The 14,059-nt window shown below is 34.5% G+C and overlaps 2 protein-coding genes across 2 annotated transcripts; one reads left to right on the top strand and one right to left on the bottom strand.

Annotated features, from left to right (window-relative positions):
* Positions 1 to 3,879: 3,879 nt before the first annotated feature.
* Positions 3,880 to 7,311, top strand: hvcn1 (hydrogen voltage-gated channel 1). The gene is made up of 6 exons (XM_067395652.1): positions 3,880 to 3,998; positions 5,042 to 5,249; positions 5,357 to 5,461; positions 5,585 to 5,816; positions 6,264 to 6,376; positions 6,453 to 7,311. The coding sequence occupies exons 2-6, from the start codon at positions 5,070 to 5,072 to the stop codon at positions 6,507 to 6,509; spliced, it is 687 nt and encodes a 228-aa protein (XP_067251753.1). The 5' UTR covers positions 3,880 to 3,998; positions 5,042 to 5,069; the 3' UTR covers positions 6,510 to 7,311.
* Positions 7,312 to 7,338: 27 nt separating this feature from the next.
* On the bottom strand, positions 7,339 to 13,527 carry tctn1 (tectonic family member 1). Its single transcript, XM_067395651.1, has 14 exons — positions 13,126 to 13,527; positions 12,926 to 13,043; positions 11,849 to 11,982; positions 11,513 to 11,664; positions 10,524 to 10,626; positions 10,239 to 10,351; positions 10,146 to 10,166; positions 9,909 to 10,046; positions 9,682 to 9,810; positions 9,472 to 9,560; positions 8,542 to 8,679; positions 8,261 to 8,414; positions 7,931 to 8,062; positions 7,339 to 7,506 (listed from the first exon to the last, which is right to left on the bottom strand). The coding sequence occupies exons 1-14, from the start codon at positions 13,466 to 13,468 to the stop codon at positions 7,360 to 7,362; spliced, it is 1,911 nt and encodes a 636-aa protein (XP_067251752.1). The 5' UTR covers positions 13,469 to 13,527; the 3' UTR covers positions 7,339 to 7,359.
* Between the last annotated feature and the right edge of the window lie 532 nt (positions 13,528 to 14,059).

Consider the following 14,059-nt stretch of genomic DNA (forward strand, 5'->3'; position numbering starts at 1 on the left):
ACCTGTTCTCTCAGTTCAGCTGATCAACTGCTCCTGAATGCTAAGCTAATGCAACTGCTAAGTCGCTAATTAAATCCCACCTTTTCTCTTTGGCCTTTGACACTTGATTTTGACATTTGTTTCTTAATTTGTTTTATTTGTATTCTATGTATTGTATGAGTTGGGAATTTTATGTGTATATTTTCTTCTGTACAGCTCTTTGGTCTACTTCGGTTGTTTTAAAGTGCTCTATAAATAAAGTTTGATTGATTGATAAGAAAGTTCCATATTCACTCCATTCTGCTAGTCAGCAATAATGAATAGCATGCCCAATAAATGATTCCGTTATTATTTATTAAATTATTCAAGCATCCTTGTTTTATTACTTACTAAAAATTTCTACACAGTAACAGATTCACTGAGTTCGGGTCTCTGGACTGGTCTGTATGCACCCCATTCATACCGGGTAACGAACAGTTGAAGCTATTCATCCCATACTGTTGAAGTCTATTTTAGGTTATACCCTGTTTGGATCAAGTTAGATTTTAGTTTGTGCTTTCTTGGACTAATCTGTAGATAGTTCTATATTTTCTAAAGCAAATAGTTGGTAGAAAAATTTGTATGACATTTGTTGTTGTAAATGCTATACTGATTAAACTGGAAACAATGTGTAGAACAGCAAAGAAAAGTTCTTTCATAAACTTTTGCTCAATTCAATAGCTTAACAGCGCCTCCTAATGGCCAGCAATGTGACATAGCAGGACACTTTGGAGTAATATCTACAGGACCGCTACAGTGAGGTTATACCATCCGTAAGCAAAATGCTGCCTTTTTATGTATTCAAAGTGCTTGGCGATCAAAAAATATGTATTTTTATTGAATTTTGATGGAACAACACAACTTGTATTAAAAGAAATGATAAAATAAGCCTACTTTGATTAAAAATCATTTAATTGTTGCTCAGCATGGGACAAACGTACCCCCAGAATTCTCCATTTAGTGATGTAAAGGCAAAATTTGCCATCTTAATTAAATATTTTCATCCATAAACTTCTACATGCCATCCATAAACTTTTAAGATAGATGTACTGAGAATGAGCTTCTGCCCTTTCAGTTTGAACATTACTTGACGGAAATTTTGTCACACACCTAGTAATTTACTACCAAAAAACAACATGTAGCCTATATTTTGTATATGATTAATAGGGTATACAAATCAACAAAGCATTTCACATTCGTGAGAAAGGGAACTCGGACTGCAGCTGAATAAAATGTTGACAGGCTGTAAAGGGTTTCAAAGGTCAACCACAGAATTGGCTAATGTATGTTACTTGATCTCCAGCCAGTGTGTTTGCTACAAAATGTGAGATATGGGAGCCGTGGCATTCAGAGGGGTCCACTGGCTGGTTCATTCATTCATTTAGTGCTGTAACTTGGTAACAAGTATGCTTAAACATAGAGAAACACAGGGCAGTTTAGTCTGAATAAAGGTTACAATTTTGGACCCCATTGACTTTCAATGAATGTGCAAAAAGCATTGAGACTTTTTTTAAAAGCATTTTTTTTTTCAATGGAGTAAAAACACACCAGTTTTGAACAACTTGAAGATCAACAGATCACAGATGTGTTATAAATTAAAAGAAGAACATCTGTGGACTTTTAAGTAAAACCACAAGTTTGGATTCAAGCCATTTTCTCTTGTTATTCAGTGCTCTGGGTCATTGTCCTGCTGGCCTCTACGTCATTTCTCTTAAAATTAAACATTTTTGGTTTCTCAATTTTTTAGGAGGACCCAAACTCAGTAGTGTCTATGCTGTTTAAAGGGTTAGTTCACCCAAAAATGAAAATTCTGTCATTAATTACTCACCCTCATGTCGTTCCACACCGGTAAGACCTTCATTCATCTTCAGAACACAAATTAAGATATTTTTGATGAAATCCAATGGCTCGTGAGGCCTGCACTGACAACAAGATAATTAACTCTTTCAAATGCCCAGAAAGGTATATTAAAGCTGCACTCCATAACTTTTTTTGTAAATCCATAACCTTCTTATGTAAATCTCATTTGTTTAAAAGACCTCCGAAGAACAGGCGAATCTCAACATAACACTGACTGTTACGTAACAGTCGGGATCATTAATATGTACGCCCCCAATATTTGCATATGCCAGCCCATGATCGAGGCATTACACAAGGGCAACCAGTATTAACGTCTGGATCTGTGCACAGCTGAATCATCAGACTAGGTAAGCAAGCAAGGACAACAGCGAAAAACGGCAAATGGGGCGATAATAACTGACATGATCCATGATATCATGATATTTTTAGTGATATTTGTAAATTGTCTTTCTAAATGTTTCGTTAGCATGTTGCTAATGTACTTTTAAATGTGGTTAAAGTTACCATCGTTTATTACTGTATTCACGGAGACAAGAGAGCCGTCGCTATTTTCATTTTTAAACACTTTTTAAACACAGTCTGTATAATTCATAAACACAACTTCATTCTTTATAAATCTCTCCAACAGTGTGTAATGTTAGCTTTAGCCACGGAGCACTATCAAACTCATTCAGAATCAAATGTAAACATCTAAGTAAATACCATACTTATGCGATTAGACATGTTGCATGACAAACACTTTGTAAAGATCCATTTTGAGGGTTATATTAGCTGTGTGAACTTTGTTTATGCTGTTTAAGGCAAGCGCAAGCTTGAGGGTTGTGGAGCACAAGATTTAAAGGGGCCGCGCAGCCTGAATGATGCCCCAAAATAGGCAGTTAAAAAAGTGAATTAAAAAAATCTATGGGGTATTCTGAGCTGAAATTTCACAATCACATTCACACTCAGGGGACACCTTAGACTTATATTACATCTTTTGAAAAGACGCTCTACGGCACCTTTAAACTTATTTTGATGGCGGATTGTAATCCAGAAAGATTCACCCATAGACAAACAGCAAAAGACTTTGGACTGTGGAGTGGATACAGAAATTGAAATCTACGGGTAACGCTAATACACACTAAATACACATAGTCACGCAATGTTGATGTTGTTAACATTAATTATTTGAGAACAATATAACAGTAATAATAATTTGCACGGTTTGGCATGATCCCAGCTAAGCGATCGTTAGATTTAATCATCATTGGCAGCGCAATTTATTGTAGGCCTAATGCTTTTTTCCTCAGTTGGTCAGAGCAAAAGTGGCAGACATGTTACTTACTTGTTCAGATGATATTTTCCAGTGAAAATTCTTATATTGGTCACACTTTCAAGACGTAGAACAGTGTTTTGAAATCACCCTTCACTAGATATTGTTGAATAAAATCATTATTTTGTTTTTTGTTCTTGTCTCTTCATAACATTAAGGTTGAACCACTGTACTCACATGAACAGTTTTAAATATGTCTTTAGTCGGCCTATACCTTTCTGGGCATTTGAAAGTGTTAATTATCTTGCTGTCAATGCAGGCCTTTGGATTTTATCAAAAATATCGTAATTTGTGTTCCAAAGATGAACGAAGGTCTTACGGGTTTGGAACAACATGAGGGTAATTAATGACAGAATTTTCATTTTTGGGTGAACTAACCCTTTACTCCTATCTATCTATCTATCTATGTGTCTGTCTGTGCATGGGACCCTGTGGAAATGGCTTTAAGTACTGAAATTATGTTATTTATAATTTAAAACAAATCTGGATGTTTTAATGAAAAGTTAATTATTTTTAAGTTTAAAAAGTTGAAAAGACAGATAACCAAGAAAGACTTATGATAGATAGAAAGACAGCACTTCATAAAGCCGGTGCCACTGTGTCCCGTACATATCCCAAAAAAATGTCCAAGGATTTGGGAAAGATCTTCCATGTCACTTCCTTCAGACTGCATCCTGTGCAGAGGATCACGTTCATAACTGTAGCAGAGGCGGAGTTTAGGGTCAAAGTTTTTCACAGAATACGGATTGTTGCTCCTGAAAAAAATGCTGCGTTAGCCATTAGCAACATCGTTTCAGCAACATAACAGGTAACGTTAAATATTATTTTGGTGCTCTGTAACTTCTCGCTCGTTTTGAACTGAGCGCGCATTAAATTGTCTGATTGAGTGAATAATTTGAAAAATTTAAATGCCACTGTCGTATTCAAGTGACCTCAAAAATTAAAATGACCAGATTAAAGTCTTGTTGTTGTCTTACATTTAATTGTCGTCACTCGTAAACCGTGCACGTGAAAAATTCGTTGACTTTGAATTTTAAAATGTCACAGGAAATCACGAGTGATAGCTCACGTTACGGATGAAAAGTGAGTGTTTTATGATGCATGTCGACTGTGTCGCAGAAAAATAGCCATAAACTGGCATTTTGTGTAGTCGTATGTGCTACACTTTTGTTGTATAAATTGTTTTGCATTGTTTTCTAAAATAGGTCGTCTGTTGAAGATTTTTGTAGATGGTGGCGTGCAAAACATTACCTCAAGCCTTTAAGATTTGAATACTGAAACGCCATTTAAAGTGGCGATAACTGCTTTCTTTTTATGCATAACTTAGGCTATTTATGATATGATTTTCCTACATGTGTTTGCCTCTTAATATTTGTGAATTCAATCATCCAAACTATAATTTCAGTATCATCAAAATTGTAGGCTATGTAACGTTAGCTGTTGGGTAACATACAAAGAAAGTAATATCTATAATTTATGATTGATTATATGTGCTTTTTCTATAGGTTATGCTACTGTTTACATTTTGCTGTTTCATTAATTGCTTTGTATTTAATACTATCTTTAAATGTTGCTTAAAATTACGCCTGGAATGGTTATGACAACAATTAGCCTAGCTAGTAGTCAGTGAATTGTATGTTTCTTGTCATAGTGTTAGAGTTAAAAAAAAAACCAAACATTTGTTTTATAAACAAGATTGTGCCTACATAAACTGACTTTAAAATAATAATTACTTGAGTAATAGTGTGAAATCCAGCCCCTGTCGCAACAAAATTTGGTTCAAGCCGTCTTCATGATCACAACCTAAATACTGAATCAAATACACAATCAGGTGCTGTTCCATTTGTTTAGCGTTCAACTCATGTGACCCCTGAGGAAAATGTCCCGTTATTTGAAGCATTTCACAGCGGTGGGTGATGAGCAAAGCACCGCCGCCCAGTGGCATGAAGATGAACCGCACGACGCCAGTGAAGACATTGAGCTCGCCACAGGGCAGCACTTGGAGCAGGTCAGCTTCAGGGACTCCCTACGCCGCCTCTACAAAACAGAGAGGTTTCAGGTAAATTATTACACTGTTGATATGTATATGAATATTTATATGTATATAGCTATAACATTTTGTTTACATCAATGAACGTAACTTTGTACCTTTATTTTGTTGATTAGATTGTTGTTGTGTGCTTGGTCGTCTTGGATGCCATTTTTGTTCTATGCGAGTTGCTTATTGACTTGTCTATCATTCAAGCAGATCATCACAGAATCGCCCCGCAGGTGAGTCTGCTTTAGAAGCCCAGTCAGCAACAGATGTAATGTGTCATGTGTCAACAGAAATATGACATGTCAGCCATTATTTTGTGATTATCCACTATCCAATTGTTCCTATCATCATTCCAGGTATTCCACTATCTCAGCCTCGCCCTCCTCACGTTCTTTATGGTGGAGCTTTCTGGAAAAATCTATGCCTATCGCCTAGAATTCCTCCACCATAAGTTCGAGGTGTTTGATGGAATTGTGGTGGTGGTATCCTTCATCCTGGATATTGTATATATATCGAAGGAAGATGCATTTGATGCCATGGGGCTTCTGATCTTGCTCAGGCTGTGGAGAGTGGCCAGGATCATTAATGGTACGGGAATGATTTTACCCAGCCATAGAGATCTGGATGTTTTTTCCCCATTAATTTTCTTTTTTGGGATTAAAAAAAAAAAAAACGCAGAAATATTACAAACTTCATTTTGGATTTAAAAAAAATATATGAAAGTATGATACAAGACTGTGTACTTAAATTACTTTCCTCATTATGAATTTTTCATTCTAGTAATTAATGCGAATGTGATCAAGTCAGAAACATAAGTAAAATATAAAATTATTGGCTTATAATTGGCACAGTCTGAGCCTGGGGGTTCACCAAGGTTCTGTACTTAGTCTATTTTACTTAAGTATTTAATTATATGTTTATGTACATAATAACTAAAAATCTATATCTCTACAGGCAAAATTTAAAGGTAGTTATACTTTCGGAACCTGCTGTTGCACACTATTATCTTAAATGTTTTTGTCTGCTCTTTTATAGGTATCTTGATCTCGGTGAAAAATCGTGCCCATCACAAAGTTCAGAAACTAAAGGCGATCAATGAAAAACTTGTTCATCAAGTCAATGAACTTCAAGAGCGGAACACAAAAATGGTGAGTAGCTCTTCTTTAACATTAGTAATGATTAATTGCATTAATTATTAAATGTATTAATTTCATCTTTCAACAGAATGAAGAAAACACCAGGCTTCGTGTGCTCTTAAAACAGCACAGCATTGAGTTTTGATGCTCCAGGGTTATTCATTAAACACATCACAACATGGGAAGGAGCTTGAGACTAAATTTGAAGAAGTTCATGTTACTGTGTTATGTGTTTGTCACTCAACTCTCGATCTCCATAACCTGGTACAAATAAGGGCAGATGGTTATTAAAGCCAGTGACCCGTGTGGGTCAAATTAAAAAAAAAAAAAGAAAAAAAAAAAAAAAAGGGAAATCTATAAACCGCACAAGGTATATACTGGAATTTTAAACTCAATAGATTATATGATTGATTTTTATTCTATATTACTATTTTCCAAAAATCAGTATTGCTGTTTTATCTATGAACTGCACCTTTCTCTTAATGTTTTTCTCATTCTAAATGTCAATGTGTTTGAAAGTTATGCAATAAATACTGTTACTGATATGAAATATTGATAGACCAACATATCTACCTGGTTGATGAATTGGCTTAACTGTAGTGGTATTTCACTAATGTAACAGTTCAGACATTTAACAACAGATTTTACAATGAATAGTGCACATTTTCTAGTGAATTTTGAGTAAATAATGTAACAACGAGTGTTCATTTCACTTTGTGTGCATATCTTTGTATTGAATTGTTTAAACACACATGTATATAATGTGTGCTTGTGTACTATATATACTGTATAGTCTCAGATCAGTACACTGGTATGAAAGTATTCTTTATTTTTAAAAAATATGAATCAGCACATAATTTACAACATGACTAGACAATTTACACTATATACAACTTTTTTTCTGAAGAAAAAAGACCTGAGAATGGACAAACATTATTCCAAAATGAGTGGAATTCCTTGCATGCTGTTGCCAAAAGAGATACTGAAAAGTTCTATTATACAAATGGAAAGAAAAAGTCAAAGGGCAGTTTGGCATCAATTGTAGGAGGAACTTTGAATCCTGGGCTGGCAGGTGCAGACACATCAATAAAACGCACTGAGCTTGTGACCGACAGTAGACCGCTGGTACTGGTAAGAAAGGCCTAAACAAAGAAAGGTTCCAGTGTTAGCGTTATATCTGTGGCAAGTTGCAAAAACTAGTTTGACTAGTCTTACAATTTAGTCATTAATTTTACTTTCCCAAGAACTTTTCAAAGTCATAATAAGGTAGGTAATTTGAATCCAAAAAGTATGACTGATGACACAATCTTAACAGTGGCTATGTTATGCAACTGGCCCCTGATTTTACACAAAATCTCTAATGATTTTATGAAAGGCATAAAAATTAGGGTAAAGCCATGCTTTTATGGTAGAGAAGTTTATAAAAAAAAACTTTATGTGCATCAACTGTATGTTTACTGTCCAGGTAATTGTAACTGATGAGAGAAATGAGCTTGTGTTTTAATAAATAAAAAGTTTTACACAAAGGCTAAAAGTCATGAAAAAGGTTCTGGTATGTTAACTTACCAAACTGCTGGTGTTAGTGATGATTGTTTCCATGACGCTCACAATCTGAGCCTGGGGGTTCAACAAGGTTCCATACTTTGTCCATTTTACTTCAACATGGTAAGACAGTGGTATGCTGCAAGCCTGTGTTCCCTTGGTAAACCATAAAAATGAAGCAAGCTTGTAAACAGTCATTTACAAATCTGCTTTGCATCATCATGGTGACCGCCAACCAAGTTTACCTGTCAACATTTCCCCTAACTTAGACACTTCTCCTTAAAGAAATTATGAGAACTTCAGCATGAGTTCTCCAATCCACACACAATGGAAAATAATAAGTATGCTGTTTACCGATGTTATTGTTTGGTTTTGTATTGGCACCCAGTCCAAGGGGTTCTGAGGCAAGGAGTTCCCAAACGAGGCCACATGATCGGGGAAGCTCTGCCCTTTTAGCGCCCATAAAATGACTTCAGATATCAGAGAACAATTAACCCCGTCAGACAGCCTACAGGAAGGGAGGACATGAATGCACATTCAATGGTAATGGTGATTAATATTACATACTTGATTGTTGGACAAAGCTTGTCTAATTCATCAATAATATACAAATCATTATTACAATAGCCTCTTACTTCAGAGTGCAGCCTGATAGCATGTCAATCCCAAATAAGACAGGGGAGCGCTGAGAAGAGCCAAGCAAGCAATCCTGATTTACAGAGTTTTGGAGGATAGTAAGTGATCCTTTTGGGTCAGCAGACTGAACTATCCCAGTAAAACAGGGGTCAAGGACTGTGCCACAATGGTGGATGCTTGGATACATGACAGGCATTTATTTATTAAAATCTGATATCGGCATTAAACACTTGCACACATTTGAAATTCTAAATAAATAATAATAATTAAAAAAAAATCATATTGTCAGAAAAATTAAACAATATTAATAATGATTGTTCGAAATTCTACCAATATACAAATTATTATTATTATAATAAATTAACTTGTGGACCATGGAGGAAGAACCCTTCATTTTCTAAAATGCTCTTATTTACTGAATATATTTTATATGTTAATATGTTCAATGTGGTTAAACTATTCTAAATTAATTAAACTTTGCTGTGATGTTTGAGTTAATTGAAATAGTCTTAAAAGTTGAAAAGAATTTGGTATATATATATATATATATATATATGTGTGTGTGTGTGTGTGAGACCCTGGACCACAAAACCGGTCATAAGATGCATGGGTATATTTGTAGCAATAGCCAACAATACATGGTGTGGGCCAAAATTATAGATTTTTCTTTTATGCCAAAAATCGGTAGGATATTAAGTAAAGATATTTTGTAAATTACCTACTGTAAATATATATAAAAAATTGTTTTTGTGAGTGGATATGCATTTCTAAGGACTTTAAAGGCGATTTTCTCAATATTTAGATTTTTTTGCACCCTCAGATTACAGATTTTCAAATAGTTGTGTGTGTGTGTGTATATATATTTTTTTTTTCAAGGACTAAATTAGTGAATTTTGACATCTGTTCAAGGAGTTCACAATAAAGGATATTCCGCTGTTCTTGTTCCGGACACAAGGGGTCGTCCCACCACATAGCCAGGATTGCCACTAAACTGTAACCCTGCTGTGCTAGAGATCTCCTGTCAAAAGATGTACACAAAACAATTACTTCTTCATTTGATAAAATAAAATAAAATAAAATCATTTTAAATACAATTTTAAAAAATTAAAATGATTTCAAGAAAATATGGAAATAAATACCTGCATGTAGAATGTAATATGAAACTCTTGTTGAATGGGCACCGTGACACTTTTAATGGCTCCCAGCAAAAACGATGCCAACACATTCAGGATTTCCCCAGCTTCACTGTACCTAAAAGTGTATTTAACCTGACAGAATAGTTATGACTTTGTTAAACAGTTTATGATTCCTAATACATTTCAGATTTCTGATATACCAGTCAATAGGTGCATTATGTGCATAGTACCTGCAGAACAACATTGTTGCAAATGTCACCGGACTCCAGGACCACAGGAAAATAGTCTGCAAAGTCAGCTGGGTCCACTGGCGTCCGTGTACCCTCCAAAGACTGCAGGGTAATGGCTGCCACTTCTACTCCAATAACCTCAGGTAACAAACAAAATGTATGTAAAGATAAAATGCAGAATCAATGTCTTTAGATGCAAATAGTACAAGATATAAAATTCCATTAAAAAACACTTACTGTAGCTTCCTGTTTTTTCCCCTAGAGAATATAAACAGAGGTTGAAAACTTTGAAACTTTGGTTTGAAGAAAGAGATGTGGCAAAGAACTTACAGAACGAATGTTGAAATTAATATAAGTCCCCAAGCCCAGAGCTTGAAGTGTTGCACAATCACGCCCCAAATCAAAGTTCCTCATACATCTGCTTGTCTGGTCCTTCAGAAAACCTGTAAAATGACATTGTAATGTATGTTTACCAACAGATAAGAAGATCTAGTCTGGTGCAAGTGGTTCAACCCCAACAGGAAAACTATATGAACAAACCTCTAACCCACTTTGCATAAATTATGAAAAACATGCACTATCGTTTTCTTTAGAGAAAGTTTTTGTTCTGTCTACCTGCAGGGTTTGCGTCTAAGCAGTGAGCTGTGCCCGCGGCGGCAGGAAAGGTGAAAAACTCCTGCTCTCCCTCCTCATTCACTGTTTGAATGACATCTCCATACTGAGGGCAAAATAGAGGAAGCTGCTTAAACATTGCTAACAAGGTTGATCAATTCAAATTATGCATTTTCATACAAGCTGTCATGTTAAATGGGGAGCGGTATACGGTAATCCAATTCTTTTAAAGTTAAGCTTTCCACTTCTGCAGAAAAACAACCATCCTGACATTTTAAAAATCAATATGTTTTTTGATAAAAGTAAAAACACTGGCAGAGAGAGTGAAATTGTATATCAGTGCAGGCACTGATCGGTTATAATCATATTAAATCTAATCCAGCACTGTTTCCTACATGAAACCTGATGCTAATGTAAGTGTCAGGACAAAATCATCCAGATTGCAAATAGACATGACACACTGTTACAGAAGAAAGAAAGTCAAACACATTTGGAACATCATGAGTAACGACAAATGACAGAGTTTTCATTTTGGGGGGAACTGCCCCTTTAACAAATGTGACCCTGGACTACAATTACAATCATAAGTCACACAGGTATATTTGTAGCAATAGCCAACAAAACATTATATGGGTCAAAATGATAGATTTTTCTTTTATGTCAAAAATCATTAGGATATTAAGTAAAGATCATGTTCCATGAAGATATTTTGTAAATTTCCTACCATAAATATATCAAAAATGTATATTTGTAAGTGGATATGCATTGCTAAGGACTTCATTTGGACAAATTTAAAGGCGCTTTTCTCATTATTTTGATTTCTTTGTGCTCTCAGATTCCAGATTTTCAAATAGTTGTATCTTGGTCAAATATTGTTATATTTTAACAATTTATTCAGCTTTCAGATGATGTATAAATCTCAGTTTCAAAAGATTGACCCTTGTGACTGGTTTTGTGGTCCAGGGTCAATAATTTTTATTCAAAAATTTTACCTGATATCCTGGCAAATTTGCCACATCAGGACTTTGAAGTGCACTGGTCATGCTCTGACGGCCAAAGAAGAATCCCAAAAATCGGCCAAAAAGTGAGTCAAAATTCTCCTCAGTAGGAACTTCTGGTGTTGCAAATGTCAAGCCTTCTTCATCTTAAAAAGAACCAACAGTGAAATTTAAACTGATTGAAAACATTTTCTTGTAAAAGCAATTCACAGCTTAGATGTCTTCGGTAAAACGGCTTTGAAAACGTACCGTCCATTATTGCTAATAATTATATTAAGAATTAATTCTAAAATTTCACACAGCTCAAATGCCTTAAGAAGACTCCCGTACAGTTAGCAGACTGAATGCAGAAGACATCAGGGTTGACCTCTCGCTGGACAGTGGACTGAACTTGAGATAAACCTTCTTGTGTAGAGCTCAAGGAATAGACGGCTGATTCCTGGTTGCACAGTCTGGGGTCATTACTGTAAAGACCATAGAAGGTAGTAACTCATGATGATTTCTTTTTCATAACATTCTTATTTAATTACTGTCAGTAACTAAATACAAAAACAAACACCAAATCAAGTCAGATTAGGACTAAAATATTTTATTACAATATCACAAATACTTTAGTCCTAATTAATCCCAAATCGTCTTATAATGCAACATTTAAACACTGAATTTAAATGATGAGTTTGATTATAAATTATTACTCAGAATATCTTTTCAACTCATATATGAATTGCAGGAAAAGTGATTTTTAAATATGGTACTTGATATTTATGAGGGGAAATTTCAGGTTTATAATAAAATAAGTAAGTAAGTAAATAAATAAATATTATTTAAATACTTTATGTTTAGAATATTTAATAAATATTCTAAACATAAAGTATTTAAATATTATTTATTTATTTATTTATAAACCTGAAATTTCCCCTCAAATACCAAGTACCATGTTTAAAACATACCATGAGAAATGTGATGTGGTTTTGCTGAATTTTGGAAAAGAAATGTAACATATTTTAAAAGAATATATTATATATGAATGTATATTTCTGATTTTATGTTGTATATATATATATACTTTATTTTACATCTCTTTTTCCATATTCAGCAAAACCACATGCATAAATTTGCAAACTAAAAGTGATACAATTAAAATAAACAAAAGTAAGATAATGTAAGGTTGTTCAGACCAAAAGAGCAATGATATTAATATTAGCTTTAAGTCTTACCAGGATAAAATACATGACTATGAATCATATTAAATGAGTTTTTTAATGACAATAAACGATGACAGAATGGTCATTTTTGAATGAAATGTTAATTTAAATGTTACTTCTTTCACCTTATTAGTTAAGATATTCACATGAAAAGGGTTAAACCTCCTTCCTTGTAATCTCATCTACTATGGCAGTTTCTTACCTGACTCTGTCTACTGAGCAGTCGGTGAAGAGAGACAGCTCCTCTGTGCAGTCTGGATCACAGCAGCAGTTGATGTCGCACTGCTCATTCTGCAGGTTGCACGGACACAGCTTAACGACTGAAGGGAAAATGAACTATTAGACTGAAACGAGTAAACAAGCACACTGTTTGGTAAGATTAGTAAGGCATCACATTCCTACCATCGGTAAGCGGGACAGGGAGGACACCGGACACGAGCAGAGGCGGTGCTGTTGTGGCGGCTCGCGGGGATTCGGGGGTCACATTGGGGATGAAGCTCTCCGAGGACTCGGTCTGTTCGGGGAATGCGGTCACGGATTCGGGCGTCCAGGCTGTTGGAGAGGGGAAATTAGACGAAGTAGAACTGACTCCTAGCTCCGTGAAATTAAGCGATTCATCTCGACCAGAAGACGTGTCGTTTTTGTCTCCGAGTGTTACATTAACGTTTTCTGTAGTGTTCGTGTCTTCAATGCAGAGCGCGGTTTCTAAATATGTCAGAATAATAAGACAACACAACACCGCCATGCTTGGTTACAGCGCGTTGTCATCGGTATCTAGGAAGTGAAATGCATTGTGGGATTGCGAGGCTGCAGAACCAAGGTTCATCTGTGGTTCATCTATACATAACAGTAAATTATAATTTAATAAATTCATGGGTCAAACTGTCTACCTGGTTATTAAAATTCAGAAATTTCATACTCTTGTGATTATTAATTATGCAAAGCGTGATCCAACAAGAAATTGTCGAATCTACTATGTATAATTTTGTTTATATATATATAAACAAAAGTATGCATAGTATATAATGTATAACATAAAATGTAATAATAAAAACTATAATAAAACTATTAATATTTTTATAGCTTGTAATATATATTAGTTTTAATTATTACATTTTATGTTTTATTGATATAAAAATATTTAATATTTGTATAGCTTGTAATAAAAATAATATATATATATATATATATATATATATATATATATATATATATTAGTTTTATTATTGCATTTTATGTTTTATTGATATAAAATATTTAATATTTTATAGCTTGTAAAAAAATATGTAATATATGTATATATTAGTTTTTATTATTACATTTTGTTTTATTGAAA

The sequence above is a fragment of the Chanodichthys erythropterus genome, chromosome 10, assembly GCF_024489055.1.
Source record: "Chanodichthys erythropterus isolate Z2021 chromosome 10, ASM2448905v1, whole genome shotgun sequence".
In the NCBI taxonomy this organism is placed as follows: domain Eukaryota; kingdom Metazoa; phylum Chordata; class Actinopteri; order Cypriniformes; family Xenocyprididae; genus Chanodichthys; species Chanodichthys erythropterus.